The 17,367-nt window shown below is 43.8% G+C and overlaps 1 protein-coding gene across 3 annotated transcripts in view; it reads right to left on the bottom strand.

Moving 5' to 3' along the window:
* Nucleotides 1–17,367, bottom strand: part of SOBP (sine oculis binding protein homolog) — a 95,184-nt gene that overhangs the window by 71,346 nt on the left and 6,471 nt on the right. For 2 of the 3 annotated variants that reach the window (XM_072036134.1, XM_038176184.2), the window contains exons 2-4: nt 14,483–14,621; nt 12,462–12,647; nt 2,229–2,380 (exon numbers count right to left, since the gene is read on the bottom strand). In XM_072036134.1, coding sequence (XP_071892235.1) covers nt 2,229–2,380; nt 12,462–12,647; nt 14,483–14,621 — 477 coding nt within the window. Of the gene's footprint in view, nt 1–2,228; nt 2,381–12,461; nt 12,648–14,482; nt 14,622–15,695; nt 16,146–17,367 lie in introns of those variants that run through there. The other variant, XM_072036135.1, reaches the window with a different exon arrangement.

A 17,367-nucleotide genomic window follows, 5' to 3' on the forward strand; every position in this document is an offset into this window, starting at 1 on the left:
CCTTGCTCCTGCGATCCTGTTCCTCAACACGCTGCTCTGTTACCAACAGGTGAAGTGCAAAATCAGAAGCACGAGGGGCTGCTGAGCTCTCCCATACCTGTCCTAATTTAAGGACAGCATTTCCTACATATTCTGCCCACTGATCATTTCATGCCACGAATACACGTGCAACGGGCAGCTCCAGGTTTCCCCAGCTGGGTTGGATTCTGTGCAATTACCGATCCCACAGGTGCAAAGAGGGAGAAAATCTGACTCACTGCCTTATTTTGAAGCAGAGCCAATGAAGCAACCAACATGATACTGACTTTATGTTATCTTGTCGTGTTTTGTCAAGCCCTCTCATATGACATTTTCTTAATTTGCGACCTCTTTAGTGAAGGATAGGGCATTTCACTGGGATATAATTTCATATGAAAAGATTAGGAACATCTATTTTTATTTAGCTACATACTAAATAATAAATGGTACAGAGTTTTCTGGGTGAAAAGATGAGGAAAATATCCAGAACTGGTTAGCTTCCAGCAGTTAATAGAGGTATAGAAAAGGGAACCGGGGGAAATAAGATGATCTGAGTCATCCTTTCTCATAATACAAGGGCAAGGAGACATCCAACAAAGCACATGGGTAATAAATCCTAAGTTAGGTAAAAGGGAACTTTTTCAAATTACCTGACTGATTAAATTCATGGCCATAAACTGTTACTGAATCATACTACTTCAACATTGAAGTATGCCTATGCATTATGTTAACATTTATTTTTAATTAGCAAGGGATCTAAACCTTCCATACCAGGATCTAAGTTATAGATTAAGGAGCATCCACCATCAGCTGGTATTAAACCTTTCTCAAGGTTTACTAAGTGTGCAAGCGTGCACATACACACACAGTACATGGGAACTCGTTCTGCAGTGAGGAGCATCCTAGGAGCCTGTACTTCCCTCCTCTACACTTCCAGGCAGAAGATGTAAACACCACTCCTGGCAGAGGCCTCCACGTGACTCTGACTTGCCTGTCTGCTCCAGTAGACATTATGAGCTTGATTCTCCAAGACTGCCACCGAAATTCCACTCTACTGATCTTTGCAACCTAATTCTTCAGGCACTTTTTTTTTTTTTTGGCAGGAGGATGTGACCCAAATTTATGAAGGAGGGTAATTTGCTCTAACAGTGCATCTTGAATCTAGGATCTCCGTGTGTTTATTTGTTATCAGCACATATTTAAAATACCAGACTTGGAGACCTGAATTTTGTTGCAACTTGAAAGGCCTTGAATGTTTTGTAGCATGAGGGAAAACAGTTATCAATCAGAAAACCAAGATGTAAAAGGTTTTATGAAGAAAAAATATTTCTGAGACAACAAAAGCTGTCCAAAGACTCCTCTTGCACTAGTAAATACCAGAAGGACACAGCTACTTTTTCAACAACTAAAAAAAAAAATGCTGGAGCGCTCCTTCATTATTTTTCTTTACATGACATATCGCACATACTGCTGCAGAAAAACAGCTGCTGAAGTGGCCTAGAGGGCATTTTCAGGCACTGTACTTCAGCGATTACAGCAATTTTGTAGGCATTCGATATTAGGATTACATTCTAATTTTAGACAAAGTTAAATTTAAATGGAGTAGGAGGGGTTTTCGTGCTACTTTGGATGTTCTAACATCACTTACCCCAAACCAAAAACTGTGTAAGGTCTGAATTTTGCAGCTATGATCACATATTAGCTGCAGTACATTTAAAAGAACGCAACTACAGCTCACTAGTCTCGGTGGGAAGATGTCCACTGTCACGATGGGATCCAGACTTAGGCCTTAAAAGCATTTACCTGCTGGCCACGATCCCACTGCCATGGAAATTTGTGACACAACTTCCACTACCTGGTAAAGCTGACACAGTCACACGCAGCCACCCCCTGCTCTACTGCACGGTGCCTCCTCTTAGTGGGGTGTGTGCAGCAAGCATCCTGAGGCCAAATCGGGACTCCTAGGTTTTTATTATTATCTAAACTCAACTGCCTCTCACAAAGCCCAAGCATCAAGCTGAAGGAAACTGAAAGAAACAAGGTTAGTAAAGGGCTGACAGTGCAAGAGACAATACGGATGGAAAGTGGAGGGACTGGGTGAAACAGAGAAAACAAAAGAAAAGAGCTTCTATTAGATGCTAAATGAGACGCGGGCTGGGCCCAATTAAAGCTATGTCTATGCAGGTTACATCTTTCCTTATTTCTCTTACCTTGTTTCTCTTGAAATATGCTCTTCGGCAAGCTGCAAAGCACTTCTCGCTGCAGAAGCATTTCACTTCACTTCCCATACTCAGGGAATAGCGCTTGATTCCAACTTTCTGGCACCAGGCACACATTATTTGTACATTTGACACATCATCTTCTACAACAAAAATATAAGAACAATGTTTACATGAGATGCAAACACCTTCCTCAGACATCTGCACACTTACTCTTAGATACAACCGGCGCCGGCTCATCTTATTTCTAACCTCTCAGTGTTTGGGAGTGGAAATGTGCCTGCCTGCGACTTCCAGCTCCTTCCACAGGTGACCTGTGCCAGGCAGGCTTAACAGCCTGGCAGAGCTTCTAGGAGGGCTGGAAAAGATTATTAGCTTCAAAACGGTGCATTGCTGAAAAGCTCGGGAAGTCTCGAGAGCTTTTCAGCATGTGTAAGAGTGCACAAGTCTTTATTGAATAAGCAACCGGGAACAGAGGCTTAGTAAATCCTGCTGCTCTGCTCTCATTGCTTACAGCCCTCTGGATATTCTGCTCAGCAAGCTGGTGACCAAACACGCCTGGACAGCACTGCACCAAAGCAGGTCTCTAACAAGAGCCCTCTGTTAAATGAGAAGGCAAATGAAGCGCCCCACTCCAGCGCTGTTTCGCAACAATGACAAGTGTGTAAAACGGGAGCTTTCACTGGAACACAGCAGCCACCAAAACCCGGACTTGAGCAAGAAGGGAGACGCAGCACTGCCAGGCTACTTCCCTGTCTTCGTGCTCATCAACCCAATTTTAATTCAGCCCCCCCCCAGCAAGCTCTTCTCAAATGTGCGTTATGAATGGGACGTGTACGCCTCCTGAGATGCACAGCTGGACTTGTTACTGAAGTCCCAGCGACATCCTTGGGCAGTCATCATTCTCAGCCAGCTTCGCAGACAGGGGCAGGGAATAGTTAAGCCTCCTGGGCAGACGACTGCAGTGAGTTAGCAGGAATCGTTCTGACTCAAAACCCCAAACTCTTCGGTCCCGATGTCCACTCTATTGTACAGCACGACCTTTTGGTTACAGGCAGCAGCCATTGTCTAACTGCTGGGAAAAAAAAAGTCCCCGAAGACTAATTGTTAAAGCAGTTCTTAGTCCATGAGCTGTGGAGAATTCATGGCTCAGAGAGTCTGTCATGCAGCCATCCCATTTCCCTATAAAGGATTTGTTTTCGAAGCTACACTGTCATCGTTCTGTAAAATTATTGGCAAACTAATTTTTAGCAGAGTGATTTGGCTCCTTTCCCCAGCTGTCATAACTCAGGGCTACGTGCCGCATTTTATTCACCTTAACGGAATAAATATTGCCCGTTTAATAACTTTTTTCCTTCCACAAATTGTGTTATGATTTACAGCCACAAATAAAATTGTACAATGTTAAAAAAAAAATAATGACCTTTTAGTTTTAATCAGACCGTCTACCCTTAGAGCCGTATTTAAGGCTAGGTTGTAGCACAGGTTTGTGCTTAACGCATTTCATCATTTACTCTTTAGTGGGATTTCTCAATATTATAAACGCTTTAATACACCGAATATCGAGGGAAATCAAACCAATTTGGCCAGAACTCGGGGGGGAGCAGTCTGGGGGGACCCAGCCCAGCAGCTCTTACCATTTTCATCCCCAGCCGTTTGTAGTACCAAGCATTTACAAAGTTGTCCCAATTTAGCTGGTTTTGCACCATAACCATGCAATTCTTTACACACCAAGCTTGCCCCTTTGAATGCACCGGGACAAGAGGAGAGCCTGCGAGCCGAAGGGGAAGAGCTGGCTGCCTCCCAGTTCAGGGAACAGCAACCTGTATTTCCTACTGACAGGAAGGATTTTGTCTCGGGAAAATAGAAGATCTAGCAGTGATACCTTTCTAACAGCCTTCATTACCGGTGAGAATAGCTGTCATTAATGAAAAAGGAAAATTACAGAGCTGAAAGAGAGTTCACCAGCAAAGCAGGTGCTGGAGCACCTCTTTTCGAAGCAGGTTGGCTTGGCTTGGGCGGAGTTTTAAGGAGAAGCAGAGCTCTGCCACTGGGATTTCTCAGGAGTTTTCACGTGTGACTGAAGAGGGGAAAACCCTCAGCCACCACTCAGCTCCTGCCCACGGTCACGGATTAACTCTGCCTCCCATGGACCATCAGCAAGACCACACAACCATCCCGTTCCAGTCGCACAGCATCCCAGCAGCGACTGCACACACGGAGAAGCCACGTCACACGCTTCTCTGCATGCTGTTTTGCAGGCTGGTAGGGCTCATCCACCTCCTTCTGCCCAAGGCTTCCTTTCAGACAGACCCCAGCGCGGAGAAGAGAGGGGAGGGATGATGCCTTGCTCAGCATCGCTTAACTTGTGGTCCATGGGCGGACACACAAGTCAATAAACCAGCAGAAAATGGTCCACAAATTACCACCAGCCACTGTCTGCACCTCCAGGAAGAGAGAGCTGATATCCAGAAGGCATCGTCGATATTAATCAAAATCATTTTGAAAGGAGGAAGGGCAGAAGGGAGGGAGTCTGCCTAAATATGAAGAACTTCAGTTATTTCTCTCTTCCACTCCCTTCTCCCCGAGTCATGAAAAAATAGTCACACGCAATATTGTCCCTTTAACAGTAACAGTAATAATAAAAGTAGATGCCTCTTCCATTTATAAGGCTCAGGAACGCCGCTACAAGAGAATTACCTGCACGCTGGGGGGTCCCAGCATGCTTTCCCTGGAAGGGCACGCTGATACATCACATCTAAGTCACATCTGCCCTCTCAGGTGTGGGTTTGGCCAACTTAATTTTTGATGCAACCGCATCTCCTCATAATGCAATTCAGAATTCAGCAGGTGAAAAAGGAGAATATCCAATATCTAATTCCCTACGGATCCGTGCAGCCCTGGGAGAAGGAGACTTTGCTCTAAAACCAACTCCTCTCTTTTAGCTTTAAGAGAAGCTACCTAGGGATAGGTGCAGAGCCAGGCACCATGGCTTGGGCAGCAGGGTATGTGGATGACAGCTGGGGACAATAAAGGTCCAGACCCGATAGTGTGCTTTCCTTCTTGACAATATTTACATATATCTGAGCAGAAGCTGTGCAAATACTTGCAGGATGTTTCAAAACAATGTATTAAGCCCAGCAACATTAACAGAAAATTAATAGCCCATGTATTTCTATCACTACAATCCGCAGCAGTGGGGAGCAATAACTTTCAAAAAATCCATTAAGATTGTGCGAAATAAGGAAAGCCAAAGGGTGGTGCGTTAATTGCAGTCTTCCTAAACACAAACTGGAATAATCCGAAAGCAGTAATGCAAAATTTCCATTCAAGATAAGATTCCTCTCACTTTTTCACAGACCTTGGTTTCCTCAGTCCAAATCTTTAAAAATCACTTTCAAGACCGCATCCTGAACCTTTCTTCTGAAGTCTTTTGGTTGGACAAGGCCCTGGGCAACCTGGTTGGGTGGGAGGTGTCCCAGCCCATGGCAGGGGGTTGGAACTGGGTGGGCTTTAAGGTCCCTTCCCACCAAACCGTTCTGTATGGTTCTGATACTCATTTATTCTTGAGTATCTCCAATATATCCTCTTGAGTAACATGAGTTCATCCTGACCGCATGCCCATGTCCACTCTCACTGGAGCAGCTCTGCTGATGAAGCTGAGCACGATCTCAGCTTTGTCCCACCTGTGAGAGGCAGCACGGGTACTCCTACAGGCAAGACCACGGGGAGCTGTCACAGCAACACTGAATAATGATGTTGAGTTTTCAGCAGAACATCCCCACGGCTGCTTCCTGCAGCCGCATCAGGCAATAGGAAGGCGTATTCCTTCCACACGTAGCACAAGACCTGAATTTGCAGCCACTCCTCATAGGAAGAGCTATTGTGGGAGTTCCAGTACCGTGTTTTCTCTGCCCCCGGGTTGTGTCACTACAGGTGGAAGAAGTACTCCCTGCACCCCCTGCACAGATACTGTTCAGATACATCTCCTTGTGGCTTTTTGCTCGTGCATTTTTCATAATGAACAATGCAATAAACACGGTGCGTTTGCAGTGTTAAATCATGTTCCCAAAGGGAGCAGTTTGTATAACAAGATAAAATTATCACATTATAATAACTAAATATGCATCACTCTAAAGCATGCTCCAATTAATCATCAAAAGTTTGCACCGCCTCTTTAGGTCTTAATTAAGCAGAATGTTTGGTTTGTTGGTTGTTTTTTTTTCCTTTCAAACCAGTGTGAGGGAGCTACAGAAAATTGTTCCTCTAAGACCAACAAGCAGCAGTTTAGATTAATCGATCTTATACGGAACCGTAATTCGGAGAGATGGGGAGAAGGGAAGGAAGGCAGCGAGCACAATAGAGCAAATCCATCATGTATAGCTCTGCCCCTTTATCTAGGCAAACCAGCGTGGCCTACAGTGCTTAGCAGGATGATCCTAAAATCCCTACAGTTCTGGAGTTAAACCCCAATCAGTTTACTAACTTGAAGGCTGCAACATTCTGCTAATGCTGTTTTGAACTCACTGATAGGCATTTGCAACTTTGGCTTCATGAATCCAGACAAAACTAAATGCAGTCACAGCTCTAATCCTGAAGATTACGGTGATCCCTGGGCAGGTGCTCCAGAATCTTACTTTCCACATTTCCTTGCAAGAAATTCAACAGGAAACGCTTGAATGTTCTGGCAAGAAGAAAAAATTACTCCTGGAGGTGCCCACCTGCAGTACTGCGGCGGTGATGTTGAGCAGGAGGAGGACGATGAGGACGCAGGGTCAGGGACAGCGATCTCAAAGGGTACATCCTCCAGACTAGGCGAGTCCATGCCTTGGAAAGGAACCTGTGCCTTGGCTGGGGCTGGGGCTGTGACCTGATACAGAAGATATCCTGGCAGCCCATCCTCCTGCGTGTCTCCCCACGGCCCGACTCTTCCTGGCATGTGAGTTTCCTGCCACCACAGCTATCAGCAGCCAGGCCTCACCACTACTGCTCACTTATTTGTTTGTTTATCTATTTATTTTTAACCCTGTGTTTCCTCTTTCATGCATCCCACCCCCTCACGCTGGCAGTTTGGATCCCAGGTTTTTAGGGGGGGAGGAAGCTGAAGGAATCCACCAGAACAGCCCCTCAGCCCCGTGCTGGGAACTACGCCCAATCCACCAGCACACATCTTTACATTTTATAGCTCTTCTCATTCATGCTTTCTAATGAAAAGCTGATAAAAGACCTAAAGACATGAGATCTTAACTTGACATTTGCAGCATCAACAGCAAGCCTTTCTGGTTCCCACTGGAACCAGTCAGGATTTCATACTGGTTAATCCTGAGTTACCTGGTTGGCACTCTGGCTTTCCACTGAAGACAACCAAGAAGCACGTGTTCAGATTTTGTAACCTAAAAGCAGTTCCTGAGGCAGATGTGCCCAAGCAAGGCAGAAGCACCATTTCCATACTTTTTCTTATATCCAAAACTTTATCCGATTCAACTTAAAAAGTGAACAAACCAAACTCATGCCATATTTCTGCAGAACCCTTTGTCAAGCACTGCTCCCCTAAATAGACGGGGCGTGTGACACACTCAAGGTACAAAAAGTACCTTGGAAAACGTAATTCTGAGACGAAGATTAAAAAACAGGGCTTACAACAGAAAGCCTCTTGCTGCCACAGCCACGGCAATACCTCATGGGGTCCATAGCGCGTTTCCTTTTAAAGACCAGGCTCCTCAAGTTCAGTGCTCTGCCAAGAAAGTCAAGTGTCCCAGCTCTTTTCAAAAACTCATTTGGGGGAGCTGAGCCTTGCCTATGTTTACCATGCCTGTGTTGAGGCGTATTCTCAAGCGTAGCTCAGCAAGAGCTGAATGCCCACCACAAATAAAAGCTGGCGTTTAGGCAGGTTTTAAACATGCAAAGAAAAAAGCACCTATTTCAGCTAATGGAGGGGGAACTCCCTGTGCGTTTCTAATATATGCTATTAAAGGGCATATGTGGACTTTGTGATTTTCTCTTTAGCACAAGGGAAACACTCGGCCCTCCACAGAGAGCAAAAGACATCAACAACGGGCTAGAAGAAGCAGGCTGATGGGCAACCATTGGCATTTTAAAACACAAGCACTAATAACCCTACGAGCGGCGTAAATTAGATGATTTTTCAAACCCAAACCAAAGCAAGTATTCGAAGAGCAGTGACTGAGGTTTGTTGTGGCAGCCTTTATCACAGCGCTAAAGCCGCAGTTAAAGGAATTGTAAAACTGTTCAGCAACTGGAATAAGATTTGGAAAATACAGAAGCGGGATCCAGAGAGCAGTAAAATGAAAGTCACCTCAATATATAGGCTTAATTAGGCCTGATAATGTGGTCTTTATTTAAGGGAAACTGCCACTGGGTTCTGCCTGGAATCAGCTTTCTTGGTAATGCAGTCGTGGAACCAATTCCTTGGTGAATTCAGACAGATAATTGTGGGATCCAGCTTTACTGCCCTGCTAACTGCCATTTAAAAATCTTTTATGCTTTTAGAGCCCTCCAACACGATTTAAATATTGATGCAATTTACAGCATGCTGCTCCAGAGCAGTTCCAGAGGATCAGGGAAACGGAGACACTGCAGCCTGCAGCAGGTGCCGGGGGAAGGAGGGAGCATGCTCTTGCCTGCCTTTAAAGAACTTTTTGCATTCTTCTTCTGCATTCTTCTAAAACTGAGAAGCCTAGATCTCAGCCATCCTGCATCCCATGCAGCAACAGATGCCCACGCTTGTCTGAGTGGAAGGGCAGAGTCACTGGCGCCCTCCCAGATTTCCTCTCTGCTGCTTATGGCTGCAGAACAAACACTGGGACGGTTGGTACTGAACACTGCAATCACACCCCCTGCCCAGCTGTGGTGGTTTTGTTATTTCCACATCATTCCTGGCTATTGCATTTCTGTTCCTCGCCATTCCTATGTTTTTTTTTTTGTTGTTGTTGTTTTTTTTAATTTGAAAACAATACTTTCTTCAGGTTGCTTTGCAGAAAGTAAGAATTGTCTAACACCAGGCAGAAGCTTGTTGCAACGGGCTGTACTTGAGACGAAGCCTGAAGATCCCTCAGGCCTGTAGATGGCCCGTGCACCACACAGGGCCCAGGTGTTTACCTCAGCCTTTTTTGGGTGTAATCGTAGGGTACGGCAAGGAGAGAGCACCTCTGTCAGAGCCATTAGCCATTTGTATTTGGTCAGGTGGGAGCCTAATGTTTTCTGGTACCGTATAAGCAAATTTTCCCTAATTTCTCATTTGACTAACACAGAAAGCAGAACAGCTTGGAGATGAATTGTATTCACACTGCTCAAAACGATCTGGTTTTCAAAACAACAACAACAAAAAAATCATAAAATAAGAACGAGAGGGAAAAGGGTTATTTTGTTAACTATTCATAGTTTTAGCCTCTTCATTTAAAATGCAAGTGTAGATAGGAGGCTGTTTGAAGTTTTTCAGCACACTCAGGTAAGACCTAATCTACTGAAATCTTCAGTGACTGCTTCCTAGACGTAGTTCATGACCAGTACTCCTTCCTCCTCCTTCTTGAGCTGGTAGCTCTCTGATATTAGGAATTATACCTGCCTCCTTGGAAAGATATGTCTTTGCCCTGTGCTTTTTCTACCTCTACAATTGCTCCATTTGTGCACCTTACAGAGTATCTGTCTCATTGCTCCCTTCAGGCTCCTGTGAGCATCCCTAGTGCTCTGTTCTTTCTTTTCTCCCTCTCACCTCTACAGAATCTTACCTGCAAGAATTACTCAGCTAATAACTCCTTGTGGCTGTTTCTTGGATCTGCATATCCTCTCCAGACCATTGCTCTGCTGTCCAAATGACTGCCTCAGCCTGTTTCTCTGACACTTCGTTATGGGTTCTGACCCTTCAGTTCAAGATCAATATAGCACGAATTAAAGTCTTAATATTTTTTCCCGTATTCTTTGTGTGGTAACAGTAGACCACAGCATCATGTCCTTCAGGTTCATGATTTAGATACCATTTCCATTTGTGGGCAGACTCTTTTGAGCTAGAATTAAACTTTGTTGACTTTTTCCCTATTCAACATCCAAAAGTTCTGCCCGTCTATCAAGTAAGTACCTTTGTGCTGCTCCCCAGGTTGCCCCCACGCTTGAGAGGGGCTCCGAGAAAACATCCCCCCAGTTACCCTTGCCTGGCTTTGCATCACTCTGAAGTTCTCTGCTTTGATGCAGTGCCCACAAAACGGTGTCAAAGTGCGGCGCCAAGACCACTGCCTCGCACGCTGGCTCTCGTGGCTCCTTTGTACTCCCTTTTCTACTTGTGTTGACCCGTTGCTTCTTGCCTTGCGCTTCACTGTGGGCTCTTTGGGGTGATCATGACTAGGGCTCCTACGCCCGAAGATAAAACACAGCAATTACTACGTGTGCCTATTGCAAATCCCACGGAGGTTGTGGTTCTCCTCCCTCTCCAGCCCTCCCAAACTTTGCTCTCTGAGCCAAAGGTGAGATAAATATGTTCATTTGCTCAGAAGTCATGGTAATCTAGTGCTCATTACTGATCACGCGATAAAAGTCAGAGGAGGCAGAGATCGTGCATTTCATATCCTTTAAGAGAGTACAACATTGATTTTCATTATGAACTAATGAAGTAAAAACCTAAAGGTGGAAAATACTTCATGAAAAGCCCTGTCTGTGTACTACCTTTACGGGAACATCTGAACGCAGGACCACACGCAGTAGGTGGATGGGCAAAGAACAGAAGGCAGTGGAGTTGGCCAAGGTTCCCCTGTGCCCACTTAACTACTGTTGCAGTAATTTGTTTTTCTACTTCATCGTTCCATCTCCTCCTGCTTGTTTGATGTCATAAAAATCCAGTCGCTGTGGCAGTTTGCACAATGCATGTTATAGCCTTGTGTTCATGTCCCACAAATTCAGCATTCTGGATTCATTCATGACTCAGATTGGAGGAGAAAATAGCTTGGGACGACACAAGCCCTTGATTAAAGCTTTAGGGCCAAATCAACAACAGCTGAGGATCCAGCCCATATGGCCCGAGATCTTTAGCTGTGTAAGGGCTGCAGGAATGGGCCCAAATAGCTTTGGTAATTAGCAAATACCGTATAAAATAGATGAAAAGTCTTTGGCACGGAGCGCATATTGGGTAACATCTGAAAATTACTCATGGCATATTAGGATACTTCTTTGGAGAAAAAACTCAATGGCATACAAATAATTTGGGAGGGGCCACTCTATCTGTCACACCGCTATCGACGGGCAAACCGTCTGTTGGACCGACCAGCATTTTATGGTTACCTTCAGTAAGTGCAGTGAAGGGCAGAGGCGACCACCTACCCCTGGGGCCTGGCCCTACGAGCTGCTCTACCTCTGCAGGAGCATCCTCGAGGCTGGTGGGGACTCTATAATCAGGCTGCCGCCCTGCATGCTGCAGGCTCACATCTTCAGGAGGCACCACGGGTCACCTTGGTCACCCACGAGCACCCAGGTGACATGCAGGGACTTCTGCAGAAGCGGGACCGAGCCTGCTGCTACCTACACGCACCCGTTACCGCACCGTGTAGGACAGCAAACAATAACACCGCAATTCATCACCCTAGCGGAGCTCTATGAGTTACTCGCACGGATTATGGTAAGCAGCACGCGGAGTGGAATAAATCATTTTTCACATAAACTCCGAGGAATGGCATGTTATGAAATCACTCCTGATACAAATCTAATGAAAATGTAAAACATTTCACTGTGGTCTCCTGGGTAGAGTCAAGATCGCATTAAACCCTCGGGAGACGATGGTCAGGGATTTCAATGAGAATCAGGAGACAGTTTTCCCAGGATGAGCTTGTTAACCTGATATAAAGACACGATATTGATTTGATGGCTTTGTCTCTTTCACTGTTTCCCTCCTGGAGCCTATTTTTAATTTAATCACCTTTCATTAATTTACTTAAAAGGCTTTATTCATCAAAACAATATCATTTTTTTTAAAAGCAAATGTTGCTCAAGTGCTGCAGGAGTATAATCCACCTTGCGGGGTGTCCCAAGCAGCAGAAGAGCCTGTTGACATTGAATTTGCAGAATTTTAAGGAATATTCACAAAGAAAGCCACTCCCCCACCCTGTCTTAAAGTTCCCTGTGAGCGGTTATTAAAGCACTCTTACAGACAAGTCACATCCTAGCAATCTCAGGACACGTGTCAATGACAGGCATCATTTTTAAACGTTCGTGAGGATTTACCTGCTGGTGGCTTTATGAAAGGTGGCGGAATTAATGGGACAATAATAGGTACATTCCCGTGATCCTTTGACCCTGCTGGTGAGTCTGAAAGTCCATTTCCTGTGGCAAGCCCTGGGTAGCTTGTGTTTATATTGTACGGTGAAATAACACTGTCCTCGGGTAATTTTGGTTTTGGCAAAGAATTTTCTGTAAAACACAAAGAACACATTGTACAGTATGACAAATATAATTCTTAGATGCTTTGATACTTTCACCAACCTGTTCATTACATTACTTACCCTAATACAAGAAGGGTGCACAAAAAATACAGTTACTTTCCCCTTTAACAAATGAATACTTTCAACTATTCTTCAAAAATGTTCCCTTTCTTTAAATCAAAGTCAAACTAAAAACAACTATATTAAAAAAAAAGTGGGATTATTTTGTTGTATATCTCTCTAGCCTGTCTTATTTAATCAATGATTCCATATTCCTGCCCTTTACATGCACTGTTTTCACCTTGATCACACTCAGAATGCTGGGGCTTCACCAGTGCAAGAAGCATAAACTGAAAAATAAAAGAATTCCTACTTCTCATCTCAATAATACAATGAGTAGTAAGTAGCGGAAAGGATTTAAATAGAGGAACAAAATATTGAAATCAGAGCAAAGTGTGCATGCAATGATGACAGTCACGATTCTAATTCTTTAATCCCAAAGCACTTCTGGATTTGCATTTGTAGGAATTTCTCTAATGCACCTCAGGTAGCTATAGGGCAGGACTTAACTGTTATCATTCTCTCTCCTCCCATCACTCAGAAAAAGAAACACACTTTTTTCTCTCCCACAGACTGCATACATCAAAAATCTCTACCTGGCACAGGTATTCGACATCTTTGTTTGGTACATAAAACATATGATTTGTATCATGTGCCTATAGAAAAAAAAGTACGTTACAGATTTCATTAGGCATAGACTGGAGCCACAAAGCATTCAATAGAAGATCTGTTTAGGAAAACATAAATAAATGAATGCCATTACTACAGAGGAATAAGCTTCTTCAAAGGTGGCTTAACGATAGTGCATTCTCAGTGAAATATAAATATTGATCACTAATGTCACTGCTACACAACTAACAAGCTGCAAACTTTCATTTTTAACACAGTTATTGGTTCACCTTACCTCTAGTTTTTCCACTTTTTTGCTAGCCATTTCTTCTTCAGAGCTGGTCTCTCTGGTATCAGTCCTCACTGTAACACTCAGTGAGTACAACGCTGCTGCTTGCCACCAGAGCCTAAAAGCTTCTGCAGTTTTCTCTCTCTACCCCACCTCTGCGAAATCCTTGCTGGAAAAGCCAAGATCCAGCAATGTCCTATACCCCTTTTCCTGCTGACCCTACCTACCTGCTGGGGCTGAGCAGTCAGAAGGCAGCAAGTGAACTGCTCAGAAACCAGGCTGAATCCCATCATTTGCACGGCAAGTAATTTCGTATCACATCATGTGAAGATCCAGCAGTATCCCAAAAAAAAAAAAACCTCCACCCTTTGAGAACTTGTAAAGTACTCGCAGAACACGGCATATTACAAACATCGCCAAGGAGCCTTTTATGAATGTTCAGGATGTTTCTTGCATGAGTAGTGAATATCCCAGCTCGAAACCTTTTGGGATTTTAGAAAGCCTTGAGCCAAAAGCCTTTGTTTTGAAAGCAAAAGGGTTTCCTTAAATCCACACCGCTATGAAAACACTCTCTCTTTTTCCAGTGGTGAGCAGTTTATTGGTACCGTAGGAACTTGACTTTCAGCTGACTCACAAAAGGTATTATTTGTGAAGATGTGTTACTAAGTGCCTACCAACAGCAATTTTGTTAAGTGATTTTCCCTGTACCCTATTGGCTTCCTCTTACTAGGAGGCACTCTCAGGTATTTTTATTTAAATCAACCACAAAGCAAGCAGCGGAGCATGCTTCCTAGTCCCCGCCAACTCAGACAGGTTGAGGTATTAATCCTTCTTTGCGTGGACACAGAAACATTAAATCTCATTACCTTTGAGAACAGAAATGTGCTGGCGGCTTTCCCCATCTGCAGAGTAGTTCCTGAATTCAATATCTTCTCCATCTTTCAGTTCAACCTTATCATAACCATACCAGCCAAGGAGCTCATTCATAGTGTTTTCTGCGAAGTTCTGAAAGAGAAAAATCACCTACTTATTTATGTAATCAATAACCATCTGGAATGAAGGGAGGACTACATAAATCGAACGGTATCTTTGCTACACGAGGAAGTGTCAGGTTTGTCCCACCTCCTCAAAGACTAATGTGCATTTCACAAGTCAAGTGTATAAAGTGTAATGCGTTTAAATCTCAGACTGGCACATGTAATTATGACAAAGGCTCATACATCTGTAATTTAAAGAAAATGAAAAGGAGAGTTATTTATGCCTTTCTGCTCTGGCATTCAATGTCAGAAATGCTTCACCATACATTCGTCACAAAAATGTGTCTGTGTTACCATAAAATATTTAAGACTGCAGCAGAAATGTAAGATATGAGTAACAGAAAACGACGATTTTTTCAGGCAGCAGTTAATCAATCTCACTGCGCTACAGCCTTTTCAGCTGGAGTAGGTCACCGACACAATTACAGTTCCTGGAGAGATGCACGTGAAGCAAGTGAAATAAAATCACAGCAAAGACATTTTTCCTCAGAGTTATAAACCCCTGTATATTAAAGGCACTTAAAAACTCTTTACCATGAAGGCATTTTACCACAGCATCTCACATAAAAATCTCTTACGTTTGTTTAAGAAAACCCTTTTTCTGCTTTGCCATCTTTATTTTCAAAACAATTTCCAAGCAGCAGCGTGCTTGCGTTTTATGTTTGTGTGGAAATGCAAAATACGGAACGCGACTGTCATAACTCTCAAACTTCACTAAAAAACATGTCCTCCAGGTCATGTGTCAAAAATATTTCTGCGGAAAATGCTCATTACCGGACCAGGAGATTTAGTGGAGTAAGTCAAGAACCCTGCAGCCAGGCAATGAAGCTTTGTGAAACTGGATGGTACCACGGAGGCACAGCTTATGGGTTTAGGAAACTCCTGGGGGAAACTGGCTAATGAATTATCGTCACTGCAAAGGTCAGTTTAAAGTAACATGACAAATGAAAAATGAAACGAAAGAGCCACAAACAAAGTCTTTCAGTTCGGTCTCTCTGTGTTTTTATTATTACTTTAAAACAAATTCCAAACTTGATTTTACCGTAAAATCCTGACAGCCGAATAACGATCCTGACTAGCAATCTTCCTGTGAGCCCAGCTATCAGCAGAGAAAAAAGCAGAACACGACACCCGTCCAAAATACATGCCATGTGCCAAACCCGCAGGTTGCTACATCTTCTCTACCAACAGCACCAGCTTAGGTTTTGAGTGGGAGTGAGCCTAATGATAGAAACACAGCGATCCTCGAGTCCTTTAAATAAAGAAATAAAATTAATCAGATCCGAATTGCTTCTGAATCCCAAGCTGCAGCAGGCACCCTGCCCCGGAACATCCGAGCCATGCTGCTGCCAGCTCGTTCATCACACGGGATTGCAGAGGGGTTGCTGTCACCCTTGTAAAGCAGCTACAAGCAATACACATGGACAATTTATACTCTACCAGGAGTATCACCTGTGCCACCGTGCTACAAATGCACCTTCCAAGAAAAGGAAATCCAAAACAATAACCCCAAAGAGCATCAAGTTCCCTGGTTTTTCCCCTTTCACTTGACCTCCTGCTGGAAGGCTCCATTCTGCAGCCCCAAATTGCCAGCAAACATCGCACCGCTCCACACCTGCACCCAGTTTCAGCATTACAGGTATGCCAGCCTGCTACGTCTGAACTATAAGACCAGAGCAGTTTGCAACAAAGAGCACACTGCAGTGTAACGTGGCTAATACCTATCCCCATTTCTAAAACATACATTTAAATTCTCACGTCAATGCTGCTGGTCTGTGAGTGTTTTAAATAACACTAGAAATATTCATGATTTTTTTTCAAAAGGGTTTCTTGTTTATTTATTTTTGTTTTTGAGATGACTTCTCCTCTCTCAGTGCTAAAAATCCTAAAGCAATAACCCCATGGGAATCCAGCACTGAAACAACCCGGAGACAGCAAGTGAAAGCTGGCCAGCGCAGCCCACCCAAAATGAGCAGAAGGGATCCATGAAGTCCCAAAGGAAAGCTCCGCCACCTTCCCTTGCTCTGCCATGTTTCAGCTATGGAGACGCAGCCCTGGAGATTAATCCAGCAAGGTGTAGGCCAATTGACAAAAGGCTGCCTGACTTAGACTCCATGCAGCCCAATTAACTGAGTAGCTCTAAATTTGCCTCCTGCGGATGCTTTGTGTTTTATTTGCACTGTTGATCAACTCCGGCAATGAGTAATTTTTAATTACTTGTCAAGGAATATGTAAGCAAGGCTGTGTATGTTTATTCTTTCCTGCAACAAGCTGCTGTCCCTCTTCAGAGCCTCGTCACAGTGATTGTTGGGCTTGCGGTGGCACAAAGCTTTAGAACCTTTCAAGGCTCATTTTACTGTTCATGTTGAGTGATGCACAGAAATGAACAGTCATAATGAGAAAAAATACATTTGATTTTGAAATTAGTCATAATAGAGACTTGACTCGTACAAAATAAAGAAATTAGCAGGGTCTTTGCTATTAACTTCAATGAGAGTATAATGAGGTCACATATCAGCGGTAACAGTAGTAAGTATCTTTCTCACACAGTGATTTCTCCACAAGGATGCTTGAATTAAAAAAAAAAAAAAAAGTTAAGCCACTCTCCTTCATAGTTTGTCTTACCTATTACAATGATGGTTATCACTCTTAATACTATTCTCTCGGTGGCTAACACCGGGGCTCCATTACAGAGCACTCTGTACATACAGAAC

This window comes from Anas platyrhynchos, chromosome 3 (genome assembly GCF_047663525.1).
Source record: "Anas platyrhynchos isolate ZD024472 breed Pekin duck chromosome 3, IASCAAS_PekinDuck_T2T, whole genome shotgun sequence".
Lineage (NCBI taxonomy): Eukaryota > Metazoa > Chordata > Aves > Anseriformes > Anatidae > Anas > Anas platyrhynchos.